This window comes from Euphorbia lathyris, chromosome 10, assembly GCF_963576675.1.
Source record: "Euphorbia lathyris chromosome 10, ddEupLath1.1, whole genome shotgun sequence".
NCBI lineage: Eukaryota > Viridiplantae > Streptophyta > Magnoliopsida > Malpighiales > Euphorbiaceae > Euphorbia > Euphorbia lathyris.
In genome coordinates, this window is record NC_088919.1 from 66,205,907 (window position 1) to 66,226,446 (window position 20,540).

The following is a 20,540-nucleotide window of genomic DNA, read 5'->3' on the forward strand; positions in this document are numbered from 1 at the left end:
ATCGAAAATGTAGTTCTATAGAAAATATGACATTGAACAACTTTAATTCTTAAAAAATTTCATTTTCAGGTCGTTAAAGATAGTTTTAATAGCATTATTAAAAGTGTGAAACCTCAGTCCTCGTTTTGACAAAAAGTAAACCACAGCCCTTTATCTAAAAATTAGTGAAACCACATGAGTTTTATTTGACCTTAAAATAATAAGCTTCATATGAAATTCAACTTATTACAATATTTATGTTGTACATACAAGACTAATATATATTTTTATAAAAAAAATTGATAGAATATTTTTATAAATTTTTAATTGATTTTATATTTGTATTTTTCGTACTACTAGAAAAACATGGATGGTAATTATTATATATTGTATTTTTCGTACTACTAGAAAAACATGGATGGTGAATAATTATATATGATTTTTCTCTAAAAAAAAATTAATATTATTATGAATAGCTTTAAGGAGGATAATTTATCTAGTACTATTTAGAGAACTGTTGTTCATCTCTTTGGATGGAGTAGACCTGGAAAAGGGATAGTTAAGTTAAATACTGATGGCTCGTGTCTTGTAGATGGCAGAATTGCGACTGGAGGTGTTTTGAGAGATGCTGGTGGTGCTTGAGTATCTGGTTTTGCTCAGAATCTGGGGTTGGACCCTTCCTTTACTGCTGAACTCTAGGGGATCTTCTCTGGGCTTAGGCTCGTCAAAAATCTGGGTTTGAAAAGACTGCTCATGGAATCTGACAACCTCGAAGCGGTCAAAATGATCTCTGAGAATAAGGCTATCTGTTTAGGTAGCCAGAATTTAGTTAAAAAGATCAAAAGATTGTGTTCTTCCTTCGATACCATCAACTTTGGCCATGTTTTCAGGGAGCAGAATCGGGTGGCAGACCGCCTTGCTGCCGAGGGCCATGTGAGGATTTTGGGTGTCTCGACTTTCTCTTCTCCTCCGGACTTCCTTCTTTCTCTGCTTTCGGATGATTTGGTGGGGGTTAGCTTTCCTAGGCTAATCCCGGGTTAGTTTGTGGGGCTTTTGTTTGTTTTTTCTTTCCTTTTCCTACCAAAAAAAAATATGGTTTAAATAAATATTGATGTGGTTGAATCTCGTAAGTCCACATATAAACTTGTAATTGGACATAAATAAAGTTAAATAAGGTTGGAGTCCAACTAACGAGTTCTTATATTAAGCATCCGGTCTTCTACATTATTTGGAGGACATTCCATTCACATTTGGACACGTGTATTAATAATTAAAATAATGGGACATTTCATAATTATGAATGAGTTCTGATATATAATAAAATATGTATGGAATTTCCTCCAAATAACATGGAGAATGAGTGCTTCTAATAATTTTCCCTAACTAATCCACTTTGATGTCTAATCAGATCTGTGAGAAGATTTGGGGATGATCACAACAATAAATTCAAAGTTGTAATATAAGTTTAGTGAATGAATGGAGTAATGTGCATTGAACAATGTTTTACTCTATTTATACTGTGATCGAGTTTAGAAGACGGTGTAAGTTTAGAAGCAGGTCATGCTACATGTCACATATTGGTAGGTGAAGGTGTGCTCGTGTATCGTGATATAATATTCCTTAAACAGACCTATGATTTATGAGATTGGACGTGATCGTTGTAATGGGTAGATCCTTGATGGGATCTTTGAAAACATTCTAAGTCAAGACTCTAAAACTGGATTGTACTTAGCAGATTCACGAATGGTGATCCTAGCTTCGTAACCTATTATGTTAAAGGGTGATTTTAGTATTATAAAAGCATTGTGCCTATTATGTTTTTATAAAAAAAAAGGATAAGGTATCAAAATAGGCCTATGGTTTTGGGGGAGTTTAAAAAACGGTACAAATTTAGACATCGATAATTGAACCTGACAAGTCATTCGTATTGACACAAGATACAGTACGTTAAACTACCATCTCACAACCAATTGATACCCTTCAATTCGGTCCTAATTATAAACTGACTCAAACATCGAAGCAGGTTCGCTGGATTCCAACCCCATCTGACTTTCGTTACTATTTTGTAGGTTTTCAACGACGTCGAATCACAAAGGTGACTTGAACACGAAAGAAAAATAAGGTAACCAATCTCATAGTTAATACAAGGCTTAATACATTATTTGGTGGCTTTCTGAACTTTCAAAGTGTCCTGATTGCCCCCCTCAACTTGTATAAAATGTTCAGTTAGCCTCCTAAACTTGCGTAAAATGTAATATATTGATCACTCGGTTACAAAAAGTAAGTTAAATGCGAAAGATGTATTGCATACGTCTTAAAAAAAGTAAAACGATCAAGATCGGGGTATGCAATTCTAATATTAGAGAAAACAAATTCTATAGCTATAGCTGAGAAAGCTAGAAATTCATTTTTAATCTATTATATGAATTATGTAATAATATTTTAAAACACGTGTAATATATTTTCTGTTCATTTTTTTATAATCGAGTGATCAATTAATTACATTTTATGCAAATTTAAAGGGTTAACCGAATATTTTATGTAAATTTAAAAAGCTATCCGAACATTTTAAACGTTCAGGGACCAATCAAACTTTTTAAATAAATTCAGGTTAAAATGATATATTAAGCCTTAATACAACACGTACACGATCCATATATATATATGAACTACGACTACCACCAACTTTAATGTCTTCTTGTGTATAGCAAGTAAATGCTAGTGCAGGAAGAAAAGTTATAAAAAGATTAAAAAATGATATCCAACTACTATAAGTGATATAAAATAAGGTTAATACACATATTTGCCCTTGTGTTTTCTCGGAAAAACAGATTTGTCCTTAAATCAAATAAATCCATAAAACTATCCCTAAATTTTTCATAAACCTGCAATTATACCCTAATCTGACGGAGCTGCTAAACGGCGATGACATCAAACCTTTTTATCTCCAGAAAAACTTCAGAAAAGAACAATCAATCACAAACAGAAAAAAAATATGCACATTCAATTTCGATTAAAAGCAAGTTAGAAGAATAGATTGGTCAAAATTCATTTTCATAAAAGCTCAATCAACCTAATAAAATGACGTCTAAACCTCCTAATTAATCCAAAACAATAGCAATAGAAAACAATAAGAAACCAAATGAATTTTGATTGTCGTCATCCAATTTTTTTGGAGACAAAAAGGTTTGATGTCATCGCCGTTTAGCAGCTCCATCAGATTAGGGTATAATTGCAGGTTTATGAAAAATTCAAGAATAGTTTTGTAGGTTTATTTGATTTAGGGTAAATCTATTTTTCCGCAAAAATACAGGGGCAAATATGTGTATTAACCCTATAATATAAAATAGGTTAGTTAATAGATTTTTCAAATTCTACCTTACTTACTTGAACATTCAAATATATCCGGCAATGGTGGCTTTCTGGATCATTGCTTGAGAATTTTTTTTATTTTTTTTAATAAAATTGCTTGGAGAATTTTGAATGCTCTAGAAACCTATTTAATTTTCGGTCTTAATAAAATTTGAAAATTCTTTTTTTATTTTTTTTTAAATTTTTCATGTTTAATCATATATTTGTGATCTGTTATTAATGAGTGATAAAATGGCATACATGTGAAATGTAGATGACAAGATTTATGACCGAAAAGACAATTTGATGAATAATTTTTTCAATTAACCCAATCTGTCAACTTTAAGAGTAAAATTGCTCTTAACTGTCAATATTCATAATAAAATTGTACCATTTTAAAAATTAGAGATAAAATTAGGTGTAAAAATTATCCCTTTAAATAAATTCACAAGACAATCTATGAGTTTAGGAAGTGAATCAAATTTTTTAGATCAAGGAAGGACGTTGTGATTTATTAAACCTTTATTTTATTTTTTTAACTTTACCCAATAATTTAACGATGTGATCAGTTTTATCAGGATGATGATCAGTTATAAAAAAAAAAACTGAATTTTATATATTTTAAAGATTAATGTTCTGATTAATTATTTTTCTATATTCAACCCTTAATTGTGATTCTGTTATGGATTCACTCTTTATTAAAATTTTATGTTGAATTTGGACGATACGAGCCTTTGAAGAATTAGACATGTTGACGTGGAAATTTCACTTCCGTGAGGACAAATAGAAAATAATTTGCTTGATTAGGGGAGAGAACGTAAAAAGAAATTAAGAAATCAATTTCTGCTAGGTTCTTTCAAGCTGGAAATCGAGTTTAGAAGAATATGCTAGAAATGGATTTTGGTGTTAGGGGAGAAGATCGATTTGACGATTCTAATGTTGGAAATCGCGAAATGAAAGAGGAGAAGATCGAACTTGGAAGAACTACTGGAAATTAACTTTTGTAATTTTTTTTTTACTTTTTACTCTTTATCTGTCCTAGTCAGTAAACTCTTATTTTTATTTGTCCATTTCAATAAGCTGAATCATCCTAATGATGCTTGTCGTCCAAACTTGATGGAAAAGTTAAATAAATGTGGAAAAATAACTGACCAGTTAAAACTAAAGGTTATCAAACCCAAACTGGACCGAGCGGTTCAACCGGAACCGGTCATCATTCTGGACCGAAAATGGTTCGGTTTTTTAATCTTTGAAAACCGTTCGGAACTTCTCAAACTGACCGGTTCAACTGTGAACTAGTTGACCCAGTGCCGGTTGAACGATTTGGTCCGATTTGCTTTTGGACATGTTTACTTTAAAAAAATAGGGTAAATAATTTATTAGTCCCCTAGTTTTTACCTAACACATTGTTTAGTCTCCCTATTTTGAAAAACACATTTTAAGGTCTCTATCTTTTCCCAATATTAACCTTGTGGTCCTTTTATCTATTTTTTTTAGATTTTTAACTGAACATATCTTAGCTTTTAGGACAACCACAGTACAATACAAGTTGATCATATTACTCTGTTATTCTATATCTATCTGTTCATGCTAAAATAAAACGATTACAAGTCTAAAAAACTAGACAAAAGGACTAAATGGTTAATATTAGCAAAAGTTAGGGACCTTATAATGTGTTTTTCAAAATAGGGGGACTAAACAATGTGTTAGGTAAAAAATAAGGGACTAATAAATTATCTACCCAAAAAAATATATATAAATTTTAACAAAACTAGGATTCGAACCTTGGACCCTTGGTTTATAATGTTCACCACTATACTACCATTTCACTTATGTTTATTATTAACTATTTAAAAATAAATAATGATGTCATAAGTTAAATAATTAAAATATGATTTAGTATTATTTTTTCTATTTAGATAATATTATTAAAAATTATTTATTTTCTCAATATTAATAAAGTTTAATTACTCCATCTATTTCATATTACATGTCTTTTTGAAAAGTTGCACGAAAATTAAGAATATTAGAAAAAAAGACTTTGTTGTCTCTTATTTATTGACTTTACTATTTATTTATTACATGATAAGTCCATTATTTTAATTAATTTTCATAAATTCATGTTTTATAGCACACGGAATGTGATTTAATGTGTATTGATCATATAAAATAACATGTAATATGAAACAAAGGAAAATCTCGAAAAAAAGACATGTAATATGAAACTGAGAGAGTAACATTTAAATTTTAAATATATATATATATATAAATTTTAAAAATCTAATAAATTTAAATTTAAATTGAATTATAAAATACATATCCTATTAACATATTTACATGTTTTTTTTATCAGAACATATTTACATGTTAGTTATTAATAAAATAATTACTATTAATTTTAAAAATATATATATTTTATATTTATTTATTATATAAAATTTATTAATTTGATATTATGTTTTGATATTAAATAAATGTTATTATATTAGTATAAATTTTATGAATATATTTAATATTATAATATGAATATAAATATATTTTTATATGATTTTTTTAATACCGGTTGAATCCTAGTTGGACTCCAGTTAAATTTTAAACTTTTATCTTTTATCTTTTCGGTTTTTTTTGACCTATTTAGTTTTGACAACCAAGATTAAAACAGGTAACATTCAGGGATTTAATTATGTTTTTTCTCTTTTATAAGAGATAGACTTAAATTCCAACTGTAAAAAAGAGAGATGACAAAGTAGGCTGAGATTGATCAAATTGAGCTGATATGTCAAATTTGACAGGTTAAAGATTGATAATATGGTCCGAAATTGGATAGATTGAATCCTAAATTGGATTTCAAGATTGATTTTTGTTGATTGATTTCAACAATTGGATTTGAAGATTTATTGAGAATTATACAAGATATGGTACGTTAACTAGGGATGGCAACGGGTAGGGTACCCACAGGTAGTGTCAATCCCAAACCCTTACCTGTTTTTCTTTAATTACCCGTACCCATCTCATTACCCTAACAGATATATATTTTGCATCCCATACCCAACCCATTTAATTCACAGGTACCCACGGGTACCCTTACTCGTTAAAAATCAATAAATAAAACAAAAAATATTACAAATTTAACAAAGTACAAATTTAATAAATCATCAATCTAAAAAATTTGAATAAATTGAATCTTAATCAATAAAAATAAAATAGTTTAGTAGTATCATTTAACAGTCGAAGAATAAAAGGTTGTTGTTCAATTCTCATATCTTACATATAAAACACAATAATATTTTTTAATATATAAAAGAGTTATGACGGGTAACGGGTACCCTGGGGGGTATTCCCATTATCCGTTAGGATAATGGTTTTGAAGGGTACGGGTAGTACCAGATATCCAAACGTAGAGTACTCGTTGCAATCCCTGACGTTAACTATTATCTCACAATCAGTTCATACCCTTCAATTCGATCTTAATCATAAATTGACTTAGGTATCAGAGCAGGTTCGTCGGACTCCAACTCCGTCTGATCTGCATTACTATTTTATAGATTATCAACGACGTCGTCAGATCATAAAGGCGACTTAAACACATAAGCAAACTCAGGTATCAAGTTATCACTTCGTTAAGGTTAACCAATCCCATAGTTAATACAACACGTACACGATCCATATATATATGAACTACCACCAACTTTAATGTCTTCTTGTATATAGAAAGGTTAGTACTAGTGCAGGAAGAAAAGTTATAAAAATATTAAAAAATGATATCCAACTACTATGGCCCTGTTTGGGAATTAGCTGTTAGCTGATTACATTAACTGTTAGCTGTTAGCTGTTAGCTGATTACATTAGCTGATTTGACTAGCTGATTTGATTAGCTGTTTGTGTAGACCTGTTTGGTAAAAATTAGCTGATTGATAATAGCGGTTTGTGCAAAAAGACGAATAAGGGCATTAATTTTGGCGCAGGAGAAGAGGGAGTCTATCTATTAGGGTTAAAGAAGTCCATTAATTTTAATATTGAAAAACGCTAATTGAAAAAGCTCATTTTAAGAGTTTTTTCTAAATTAGCGTTTTCATCCCAAAACTCTCTCCCAAACATCTCTGCACCAACACTCCAATTAGCGGTTTCAGTGGTCAAACCTCTAAAGTTGGTCAAAACCGCTATTTTTATCCCAAAACGCTCTTTACCAAACAGGGCCTATAAATGATATAAAATACGTTAGTTATTAGATTTTTCAAATTCTACCTTACTTGAACATTCAAATATATGGATTAAACACCTAAAGGTGCTAATAAAAGAAATAATTTCTTATATAAAGATAGTTAGAAATTATTTATTCAGAAAGTGTTGTTTTTAATCATGGTTAAAAATAGTATCATTATGGTGCATTGGGCACCGTAATGAGTAAATAAATTTTATTGATTTATCCCATTACGGCGGCAAAGTTGCCGTAATGGGATGAATGCTTGCTGGAATCCTTTATGGATTCCTGCAAAGCTGCAATGTTGGCAGTGGCTCCATGGAAGCCATGGCCAACTCTTATATAAAAAAATAAATTATTTTTTATTTAAAACAAGGGTTAGACTATGTTTATTTTGTTTTTGATAAAGTAAGCATTAATTTGTTTTTTCCACTATTGGATGGTGATGAACTTTGACAAAGTAAGCTCATCCAATGATAGAAAAAACAAAGTAAAACTTATTTTGTCAAAAACAAAGTAAGCAATAAAGTTAATTTAGATTTAAATTTATTAGATTTTTAATATATATATATATATATATTTAAAATTTAAATGTTACTTTCTCAGTTTCATATTACATGTCTTTTTAGAGATTTTTTTTTATTTTATATTACATGTCATATTATATAATCAATACATATTAAGGGCCCGTTTGGTTCAACTGTTAGCTAATAGCTGTTGCGGTTGCTGTTAGCTGTTTGCAGTTGAAGTAAGCTGTTACTTGTTTGTAGTTGCAGTAAGTTGTTAGCTGTTTAATTACTAGTGTTTGGTAAAATTATATTGAACTGTTGTTGTTCGGATTTAAAATGTCTGAAATGGACATGTTTTAAATTAATCAACGATGAAATTATAAAAGGGAAAATATGAAAAAATACCCATAATATTTACAACTAGGAATAATTTTACTCTTAACGTCTAAAATAGTGCAATTTTACCCATAATGCTGACAGCTAAGAGCAATTTTACCCCTAAAATTGGCAAGTTGAATCGATTTCAGATATTATTAGAAAACATAGGTATTTTATTTCTTGTTCTACTCAATTTGCACACATTAGTAGTTTTAAAAAAGAGATTTCATATTTTTTTGTGATTTAATAATAAAATTGAAAATTAATATCTATAAATTCGGCGAAATATTTGATTTTTTTTTGTCCAACTCGTACAAAAACAATATTTTTTTATTTTCTTAAAAAAATTCATGTCTAATCATATATTTGTGGTCTGTTACTAATGATGATAAAATGGTACACATGTGAAGTGTAGAAGACAATATTCAATGTTAGGGGTAAAATTGATTTTGGCTGCCAATATTAGGAGTATAATTGCACCATTTTAGACGTTAAAAGTAAAATTGCTCCTAGCCATAAATGTTAGGAGTATTTTTTGCACCTTATCCTATTATACAATAAAAAATGTGTTACATAAATTAATAAAAATAATCTATATAAAAAATAAAAAAATTATTAAACGCAATAAAACCTTGTTCTTCTTGTAATTATGTTGTAGAAATATAAATAATGTTAAAGAATAAACATATTTTGTGGAAATAAGAAGGATAATTTTGTCAATAAAAAATAACTACAAACAGCTGTTTATGAAAAGCTCCAAATATGAGCTTTTCGTGAAACGCTCCAAAACGCCACAGTTTCCAGAAAAAAATGTTAAACGCTGCAGTTATATAAACCTAACCAAACGCTATATTTCCTACGGTTTGGAGTGAAACGCTAAACGCTCTTCTGAAAAGCTAAAACAAACACCCTCTAAATCACCTTTTGTGTGCTATAAAACACGGGTTTATAAAAATTAATTAAAGCAATGGACTTATCATGTAATAAATAAATAGTGAAATCAATAAATAAGAGGCAACAAAGTCTTTTTTCTAATATTCTTAATTTATGTGCAACTTTTCAAAAAGACATGTAATACGAAACAAATGGAGTAATTAAACTTCATTAATATTGAGAAAATAAATAATTTTTAATGATATTATCTAAATAGAAAAAATAATACTAAATCATATTTTAATTATTTAACTTATGACATCATTATTTATTTTTAAATAGTTAATAATAACATAAGTGAAATGTATAGAGGTGAACATTATAAACCAAGGGTCCAAGGTTGGAATCCTAGTTTTGTTAAAATTTATATATATATTTTTAAAGTAAACATGTCCAAAAGCAAATCGGACCAAATCGTTCAACCGGCACTGAGTCAACTAGTTTATAGTTGAACCGGTCAGTTTGAGCAGTTCCGAACGATTTTCAAAGATTTAAAAACTGAACCATTTCCGGTCCGGAATTATGACCGGTTCCGGTTTAAATTTTCCATCGAGTTTGGACGACACGCATTATTAGAACGATTCAGCTTATTGAAATGGATAAATAAAAATAAGAGTTTATTGACTAGGATAGATAAAGAGTAAAAAGTAAAAAAAAATTACAAAAGTTAATTTCGAGTAGTTCTTCCAAGTTCGATCTTCTCCTCTCTCATTTCGCGATTTCCAGCATTAGAATCGTCAAATCGATCTTCTCCCCTAACACCAAAATCCATTTCTAGCAGATTCTTCTAAACTTGATTTCCAGCTTGAAAGAACCTAGCAGAAATGGATTTCTTAATTTCTTTTTACGTTCTCTTCCCTAATCAAGAAATTTATTTTCTATTTGTCCCCGCAGAAGTGAAAATTTCCACGTCAATATATCTAATTCCTCTAAGGCTCGTATCGTCTAAATTCAACATAAAATTTTAATAAGGGCCGAATCCATAATAAAATCAATGATTAAAGGTTCAATATAGAAAAATAATTGATTAGAAGATTAATCCTTAAAACATATAAAGTTCAGAAGCTTAATGATGTTTGCCTTTATATAACCGATGATCATCCTGATAAAACTGATCACATGTTAAATTATTGGGTAAAGTTAAAATAAAATAAAATAAAGGTTTAATAAATCACAAAGTCCTTGATCTAAAAAATTTGATTCACTTCCTAAACTCATAAATTGTCATATGAATTTATTTAAAAGGATAAGGTATAAAAATACTATAATATTTACATCTAAGAGCAATTTTATCTTTAATATTTAAAATGGTACAATTTTATTATAAATATTAGTAGTTAAGAGCAATTTTATTCTTAACGTTGACAAGTTAGGTTAATTGGAGAAATTATTCGTCAAATTATCTTTTCGATCATCACTCTTGTCATCTACACTTCACATGTGTGTCCTTTTATCACTATTAATAACAGATCACAAATATCTAAACGTAAAAATTAAAAAATAAATTAAAAAATAAATAGAATTTTCAAATTTTATTAAGACCGAAATTAAATAGGTTTCTAGAGCATTCAAAATGCTCCAAGCAATGGAAAAAAATCTTCTGTCCCGAATTCCATGTCCCCTTCCCTGTCCCCCATTCAATTTTTGACACGTGTCCCTTTAACTACACTTTAACCAAAGTTAAGTATATCTAACCATAGTTAGTAGCAATAAAGTAAGATAAAAGGGACACGTGTCAAAAATTGAATGGGGGACAGGGAAGGGAACAAGGAATTCGGGACAGAAGATTTTTTTCCCCAAGCAATGATCCAGAAAGCCACCATTGCCGGATATATTTGGGGTTAATCTCCAAATAGGGTCTTTTGTGTAAATAATTACACATATAGATATAGTTAGAAATTTATTCCTCACAAGGGGTTGTTTTTTACCATAGTTAAAAATAATCATTAAAAAATAGTCTAATTATATATATATATATATATTAAATTTGTTATATTAAATAAATTAATATTTTTTATGTATATTTTTATTATTATAAGTATTCATTAAAAATTTGATTTTACTAAATTTGTTGGACAAAATGAATAAAATTATGAAATTAATTAATTTAAATACCAACAAATACATTATTTTATAAATAGTCGTGTTCGTTCATGAATAGTCGTCAGTTTGTGAACAGTCATGTTCTTTCGTTAACAGTTGTGTCTATCCGTGAATAGTCATATTCGTTCGTGAACAGACATGTCGTTTCAAGTACTATTTATACAGAATGGAACTGTCATATAATCAAGAACTAGAAAAAATAAAAATACTCTCTGAAATTTTCTGTTCTGTTTTTCTACTTTGATGGTAACGAATTTATATACAGTAAGAGCTCGCTTGTGTAATCTGTTGTATCTTGGGAGACGATTTAAATCTGTCTTAAAGAGACTATCAATACAGAGATATTACAGTCTATGTTAAATAGTACAGTTTCTGATTTTAAGACAAGTTAAAAATATAATTGATAATTTTTATTTAACTTAAGGACCTAATTGATGATTTTGATAGTTTAAAGTTTAAATTGACTTTAAAACTTTAGTTATAAGTTCAAATTATTGTTATGTCTAATAATTTATTAAAAAATAAAAACTTTTTTTGAAGAAATTAAAAAAAAAACTAATTTCCAATTTTCAAAATAATTTTGAATGAATACTTATAATAAAATATTCTCATAAATATTATTTTTTTAAGATACATAAATATTATTTAATATAATAATTATTTAACAAAAATAATAAATATTACTTTTTATATATCTGAAAACAATATTGTTTTAAATAAAAAATAAATTTTTTTTATAAATAAATGTTATTATATTAGTATAAATTTTATGAATATATTTAATATTATAATATGAATATAAATATAATTCTTATATGATTTTTTAATACCGGTTGAATTCCAGTTAGACCCCAATTAAATTTTAAACTTTTATCTTTTATTTTTTCTGTTTTTTTTGACCTATCTAGTTTTGACAACCAAGATTAAAACAGATAACATTTACGGGTTTAAATTCCAACTGTAAAAAAGAGAGAGAAAAAAAAAAAAATAAATAAATAAATAACTACCTGAATTAAAAAATGGAGGGTGAAGAAGAAAAGGACTAAAAACAGAGAAAGCGTCTAACCCGGCGGAAGAAGAAGAATCCCATGAAATCTCCTCCTCTCCTTCCTATATATATACACTAACATTTCCTTCCTTCCTTTTTATATCCAACTTCCTTTCCCTCTTTTTTCATTTATCGGGTCCTCTCTGTTCTGCGAATTCTCCTTCTTCTTCCTCATTCTCCATTCGCAGAATCAGAGATCCCTCCGACATTCTCCGACGTCGTTTTCATTCTCCATTCACAGAATCAGAGATCCATCCGTTCTCCGATACTCTCCGACATTCTCCGACGTCGTTTTAGTATACTACAGACTTACCGAACAAGGTTCTTTTCCTTTTCCCTCTTTTTCTCGATCGATGTGTTCTCTCTTTTTGTTTTGATTTGTGGATTGGTTGATGGTTGTTTGTTTGTTTTTTTAATGGTGATTTGCAGGGAAAATTGTTAATATTAGGGATTAATTAAAGATGTTGGGAGATTTTTTAACCAGAATCTTCATGTATGATTTCATTCTCTTTTTCTGAAATTTATGTTATGTTTAAATTTATTATGGCATTGGAATTAGTGTTTAACTTTTTGTTTGTAATTTGGATGGTAGATTGCTTCTTGGGTATGCATACCCTGCTTTTGAATGTTATAAATCTGTGGAGAAGAATAAAGTTACAATTGATGAACTCAGGTTCTGGTGTCAATATTGGTAAGCTTTTTCCTTCTTTTTATTAACCTGATCAGGGTGTGCATGCATATCGAACTATTGTTATTGAGATTAAATATATTTTAAAAGTATTTCAATTTTTTTTTATTATTAGAGATAAATTTAAGGGTAAAGTTTAAATAAAACCCCTGTGGTTTCACTAATTTTGGTTTACTTTTTTGTCAAAACGAGGATTGAGGTTTTTAGTTTTAACAAAATAAGGATTTTTTCGATTGATACTATTAAAATCACCTTTGACGACTTCAAAACTGACATATTTTAAGAACTACTAATATTTTAAGCAACTTTAATTCTTCAACTTTTTTATTTTGAGATTGTTTAGATGATGTTTGGTAAAGAGAGAGAAAGTTAATGTTTAGAGAGTGAAAGTTCCAAAAAAGATGATTTTCGAAAATCGAAAATACAGTTCCATAGAAAATATGACATTGAACAACTTTAATTCTTGAAAATTTTCATTTTCGGGTCGTTAAAGATGGTTTTAATAGCATTAATCCAAGTTTGAAATCTCAATCCTTGTTTTGACAAAAATCTTTGTCTGAAAATTAGTGAAACCACATGGATTTTATTTGAACTTTACCCTAAATTTAATGAGGTAATATAGTTATTTTTATCTTTTTAACTAAAATTTTAAAACCAAACCGAATATTTTGGTTCGGTATTTTTTCGGTTATTCGGTATAATGTCAATTATTTTAGTAATTTAGATATTTGATTTTTTGAGTTCGAATCGGTTTTGAACCTATGCATGCATGCCCTTATCTTCAATTTTATTTTTTAAAGATTAAACGCTTAATCTTTCAAATGGGCACATTATTAAGACCTTTTAAATTAAGGGCTTAATGTGATTAAAAAATAATACATCAAGTAACGTTAAAATATGTATATTTTCTTGTTTTAATGAAAAATCCTATATAATTTTTTCATTATATATAACATCAATCATGATATAATTTTTCTGTTTCAATTTTCATTTTAATTTTGAGCACTGAAGAACTTCTCTCTTGATCGAAAAAAAAACATATGGATGCATTTGACAATTTGTATAACCACCATTATTTTTTTCAAGTTACTCTTATTTTTTAATTGCAATAGAGTTTTAGGCTGACCAGCTCCAAACTGCCAATAACAGGAATATATATCTAATATTTGCCAATAATAGGTTGAGGAATAGAATAATAAAAATATTATAAAGAAAGAATTGGTCCATTAATAATTAATTCTATTTAGGCCTAGCGTGAAAGACTGGATTAGTATAAATATAAAGAAAGAAAGAACCGAGGACTATAATAATGTATGAGAATGGAATGCTTTTAGAAGTTGACAATTTTACAATCATGTCATCAATTATTTTATACCAGACTTATCTACAAGTTGTCTTTTTTTTTGGACAGGCTAGGGATTTACAAAAATAACATGACTCGATCCGTATATTAATATTGATTAATAAAATGTATATATTTATTTTTAAATATAATTTTAATTTTTTATTATTAAAAATCATACATATATAATTAGGTGTACTAATATGTACTGAGCTTGGGATTTGATTTTTGAAAACCCAATCCGATCCGAACCTATCTAAATTAATAGCGGACTGGAATAAGCTTGCGATGAGAAATTTTATACAAAAACCCACCGGACCCAGTCTGAATCCGGTCATGAACAGGTCTAAATATCATTTAAAAAAAATACCGGAAACTTTCAGGTTCTAATAATGACTTGAATTTTTTTTTTTTTTGAAGCTAAATGACTTGAATTTTTTCTTTTATCTTTTCTTTCGAATTTGGAAAATCTTTTTTTATTATTTCTTATTTCAATATCTATTTCATTTTTTTATTTAATTTTTATTTCAACTATTTAAATAAATTAATAATTTGAATATTTATATTTAATATTCATTTGTTATTTATTAATATTTTTTTAACTTCTGAATGGACCCAGTTTTGAAGATGACTTTATCCATCCATATCATATTAAATAGACATGGGCAAATTTACTTCAATTTTCTTGGTATCATTTTCCAATAAAATCAGCATGTCTTGGAGTTATTTAGATTTATTAGTCCCCATATTTTGATAAAACACACTGTTTAGTCTCTGTATTTTCAAAAACACATGGTAAGGTCCCTAACCTTTTTCTCAGTGAACTGTTTAGTCCTTCCGTCTGTTTGTTACATTTTTTACCGTTTATGACTTCGGAAATGACTAAATTACCCTTTACTATTTACCTTCAAACTTCAGAAGAGTAATCCAATTTAGAAGAAGAAACTATTTGCATGGAGAACAATAAAAAGAACAGACTCAACGCTTACGATACAATACAATACCAGTTTATTGTCCTAGAGAAAAATTCTTTCTATAATATTCTCGAAGCAATACAATACACCGACTAATCAATTGATGTCATTTTTAAACATATTTCTTATTAGTCGGATTATATGATAGAAATTTTCTCTAAGCGAACAACAAATTAAAATATTTATAATTCACATTTAAACTAACTATCATTATCATTGATTTTGCAGGATCATAATTGCAATTATTACAGTATTTGAGAGATTTGGCGATATATTCATCTCATGGTAAGCAAAATCTCTACAAATTTGTAACATACATATTGCATATTACAATTCAGTTTTATTTCGAGTCGAATCTATGGTACGAATCTAAATTATAACAGAATCTTACGATTCAATTCACTTCTGTTTCGAGCTGGATCTTCATCACAGTTCATCATAAACTTCAATAGCACACTAACTACTAAACTCAATCTTCTCTAGTGCGATTGTTATTTATCAAGTTATCAACTCAAACTAGGTCTAAAGTTGATAACAATGCATATTAAACAAAGTCCTTTAAATTTTAAGTACTTGGTTTATATGATTTCCTTTTTCACATTAAAATTGCATTTCTAGATTAATATTTGAGGATTTCAACGATTATTAAGATCGCATTTGCATTAGATTTGAATTTTAAGTACTTGGTTTATATGATTTCTTTTTTCACATTATACTGCATTTCTAGACTAATATTTGAGGATTCGATTTAAGAGTCGAATCTCGATTTGACAACTATGCTTGATATGTTGAAGGTTGCCTATGTATGGTGAGCTGAAGCTTGCATTCTTTATCTACTTATGGTATCCAAAAACTAAGGTGTGTAAAGGCAAACTTTGTGAAGTTTCATTCACCAAATTCAACAAACTCTAATGGTAAATTTTGTTATTCTTCTAATGCAGGGAACTGGGTACATCTATGAGACAATGTTTAAGCCTATAATAGCAAAGCATGAAAATGAAATAGACAGGAAGTTAATGGAATTGAAAGCTAGAGCCTGGGATTTTGCCTTGTATTATTGGCAAAACTGCACTAAAATGGGGCAGAGTACATTCTTTCAACTGCTAGAGTACCTAGCTTCTCAATCTGGAAAAGTTCAAGTCCCTAAGAAGGAACCAGACACAAAGTCTAAGGTAAAATAAACACAAAATCAAAAATAAAAAGAATCTAGAAACAAAAATTTTGCCCACAGATTTTTGTATGAAAATAGAAACTTATCAGAAGAAGGCTGCAATGCAATGCAAGGCAAGCATACATGTCTCTGATATGTGCAAGAAACAACTATTCTTTGTATTCTTTTCGTATGTATTGTATTTTTCTCTCAAACAGTTCATGTTTTTCTCTCCTCTATGTGGTCTGTATTCACCCCACTTGAGCAATATAATCATTTCGTTCTTTTTAAGCTTTCCTAAGGTCTTTTTGATTCATCTATTGCTATTTAGCTGTTCTGTTTGATGTTAGTTTTGATGTTGCTTTTTTCCACGCTATCTTGACACCCTCAAACCCCAATTTCCGGAAACACGGAGGCCGAAACCATCCATATAACGGTGATTCCGGCAGACGAGGGGCCGAAGCCCCTCAAGGCCCTTGTCTCCGCCCCTGATGTTATAGGAATCAGCATTTGTTTCTCAATACTAAAACCAAACACTTCATATTAATATCAACACCAAAGGGAAAATACCAACATAAAAATCATTTTCAGTGTTTACCAATTCTAGTATTATTCAACATCAAGCGATTCGAACAAATCATGTATATGTGATGATCATTGATCCCAGAAACTATTTACAGAACAATAAAAAGCTCAATGAATAAAATCAGTACTAAGCGCAATTACTAACCTTTTCCTGCAGAAGGATGACAACCACGAACCAAGCGCGCCTCCTAGAGCAGCGGCGCGTGATTCTGAGGAAGTTAGTGTACATCCTCGAAGGGCAGCGCGTGATTCTGAGGAAGGAAGCGTTCATCATCGAGCGGCAGCTTTTCTAAGTGAATCGCCGTCGATGAGCAAGCACCGGAACAGTAAGTGGCCACCGAGACCACCGACCAGTGGCACAATCAATCGTTCTGTTTCAGAGTTGTCAAAATCCAATCGATTTCAAGTGCGTCTTGATGAACAAACAGAATCTGTAAAAACTTTAGACTCGACCGCTGAGTCTGAACCTAATAATAATCTCCTTCAGGCGCGGATGAAGCTCCGACGCTCAACCACAATGCAAGCCTAACGATTTGTTGTAAATATATGTACAAACCGCAACCAAACAAAAAAAAAATTGAAAAAAAAAAACGAAAAACTTTGTGATTATTGTCTTCAATTCAGAATTCAACTGATTTTTTTTGCTTCTGTTCCGTTCTGCTACATGAATTTTTGCTGTTGCTATGAGATTAAAAATGAAGAGAACAAAATGGAACAGATTACAGATACAGCAAGAGAATTATCGCTAACAATTCGTTAATCGTAAGCCAGTGCTATCTGTGAACCCGAAAACACTGCCGGAGGATCCAATCAAACGCTCCGGTGATACAAGGAATCACATAAACACTAACGAATCGAAAACAAGCACCGAAAGGATTGCGCGCTGAGATTCGGAGCCAAAGACGACGGATGAAATTTTGGCTAGAGGAGTCCGGCGACGAAGACATAGGCTGTAGATAGGCCCACGCCGCCTGTTTAACGAGGTGATTACGGATGGAGATTTCACAGGCGGAACCACAAGTGGAAACAGGTGCAGTGGGAGAATTGACGGCGGAAGAAGGGAGCATATCTTTGAGAGAAATATAAGACAAAGAGGATTTGAAAGCAGCTAGCTCGAAGTCGGGAGGGGGAAAGGAAACCCCGCCGTTGCAGCTGCCATTAGTATCTTGAGCAGGGAGACTAGTGGTGTGGAGAGGCTTAGAAGGGAGAGAGAGCATCGTAGGGATCATTACAGAGGCGGGGATGGAGTTTCTGCGGCGAAGTGGTGGTTGTAGCGGCGGAGTGACCTCTGGTTCATCCATTTTGAGTGAGAGAAACAAATAAAAAAAAGGCAAAAGGAGGAGGTGGAATATATGGTGAAGAATTTATAACAGAGGAACGAGAGTAAAACGAAGTCGTTTTCGACGGCTCGTGTTGTGGTCGATCTTATTGGTAGTATTAGAAATGGTGGGCAATAATTGGTGTTTATTCTTGGTTAAAATTCAAAAATATAATAAATTAAAGTTTAAGCGATAAATATTACATTAAATAAAATATTTTAAAATTTGCATAATGAGGAATGAGGATTCCCACAACAAGACTAGATGTTTGGTTCATTGGTAAACGCTTGTTAATAGCCGATAAAAGTTAAATGAATTTTTTCCTGAATAGCTATAAATAATTGTTTCTCAATTATAATCCAAACATTTTTAATTATTGTATTTACCTATAGTAAAATTTGATTTTGAGATGTTTAACTTTTTTATTTTGAGATTGTTTAGATAATGTTTGGTAAAGAGAGAGAAAGTTAGTGTTTAGAGGGAGAAAGTTACAAAAAAGATAATTTTTGAAAATCAAAAATGTATTTCCATAGAAAATATGGCATTGAACAACTTTAATTCTTGAAAATTTTCTTTTTAAGGCCGTTAAAGATGATTTTAATAGCATTAATCCAAATTTGAAACCTCAATCCTTGTTTTGACAAAAAGTAAACCATAGTCCTTTATCTGAAAATTAGTTAAACCACATGGGTTTTATTTAAACTTTACCAAAAGAAAAATGTCAATTCATGCTTTAGTGGAAAATACATTAATAACACTTCAACTATTTGATAGTGAAAGTCAATTACTCTTTTATTATTAAAATCAAATTGTTTTCTAATTTAAAACTCTGATAATTCAGTCATTGAGGAATTGAAAATATTTTTCTGATCTATTTTTTTTAAATAAAACTACATTATATCATTTTATTAAATGAAAAAATACAAATACAGTATGAAAATTAAAAAGAATAAAACCTCGTATCCATACTGACCTCAGACAGCACAAGATCCATAAATGGAAGAAAAAAGACTATAAAGAGTAATAAAAAAACCACAAAAAAAATACAAACACTGAAAAGATATAATTCCTCCTCATAAGTCAATTCTGTTGAAAAGTGGATGTAATACATTATTCATTATTTAGACAATTCCAGACATTCGGATATGAGTAATTTTTTTTTTTTTTGCAACTACGCAGATCTATAAATTTACGGTCAAGATCAACATTTTCTGTTCTAGCTAAAACCAAAAAAATAAATGAAAGAAATATAACTAACAGGTGTAGATCTGTTGGGAAAAAAAGTTCGATAAGGTATATAGATTTAAAACCAACAAGGATTGTAAATGTGAAGCTAAAAACTAAATCTAAAGGACGGCGACAGCGACTGCAACGGCAACCGCGATGACTCAGAAGAACTAGCAAGGGAGAAGAAAAGGTAAAGAGAAATAAATAAATTGTATAGGTTATATTTTAGTGTATAGTTGAAAAATAAAATGAAATAAAAATTGTAAAAAACAGAAAAGAAAAAAGGATAAAATAATAAAAGAAAAGAAATGAATATGTGGGTATAAAGTTGTTATTTTCTAGTAATTCTGATCAGTCATCTTTAACGAATTATTTGAAACTCCAGACGATGGAATTTTGGAACCCCGACAAGGGTTACAAGTGTTATGATCCTTTGTCAAGATTTAATTCATATGTCCACACCCATAGCATATGTCGTTGCATCCAAATCTTATGAACGGTTCAATGTCATGATTGATGAATACAATTTCCTATAGCTCTCATGATTACTATAAGGCTCGGTTGGTTGCAAAAGGTTTCCAGAATCTAGACATCGATTTTTTTTAGACTTACAATCATGTCATCAAGGTTGTCACCATCCAGTTTCTATTGGTTATATCTGTATCTCTTAGCCTATTATACAAGATGTATCAAATGCATCCCTTCATGGAACTTTAGAAGAAACGGTTTATATGGATAAACCATCAGGCTATG

At 29.8% G+C, this 20,540-nt stretch overlaps 1 protein-coding gene across 1 annotated transcript; it reads left to right on the forward strand.

Annotated features, from left to right (window-relative positions):
• The first annotated feature begins 12,369 nt into the window (after window positions 1-12,369).
• Window positions 12,370-17,785, forward strand: LOC136208984 (putative HVA22-like protein g). The gene is made up of 7 exons (XM_066000311.1): window positions 12,370-12,823; window positions 12,932-12,995; window positions 13,095-13,193; window positions 15,735-15,791; window positions 16,301-16,364; window positions 16,448-16,678; window positions 17,399-17,785. Exons 2-7 carry the CDS (start codon window positions 12,964-12,966, stop codon window positions 17,768-17,770), a joined length of 855 nt encoding a protein of 284 aa, XP_065856383.1. The 5' UTR covers window positions 12,370-12,823; window positions 12,932-12,963; the 3' UTR covers window positions 17,771-17,785.
• The last annotated feature ends 2,755 nt before the right edge of the window (window positions 17,786-20,540 follow it).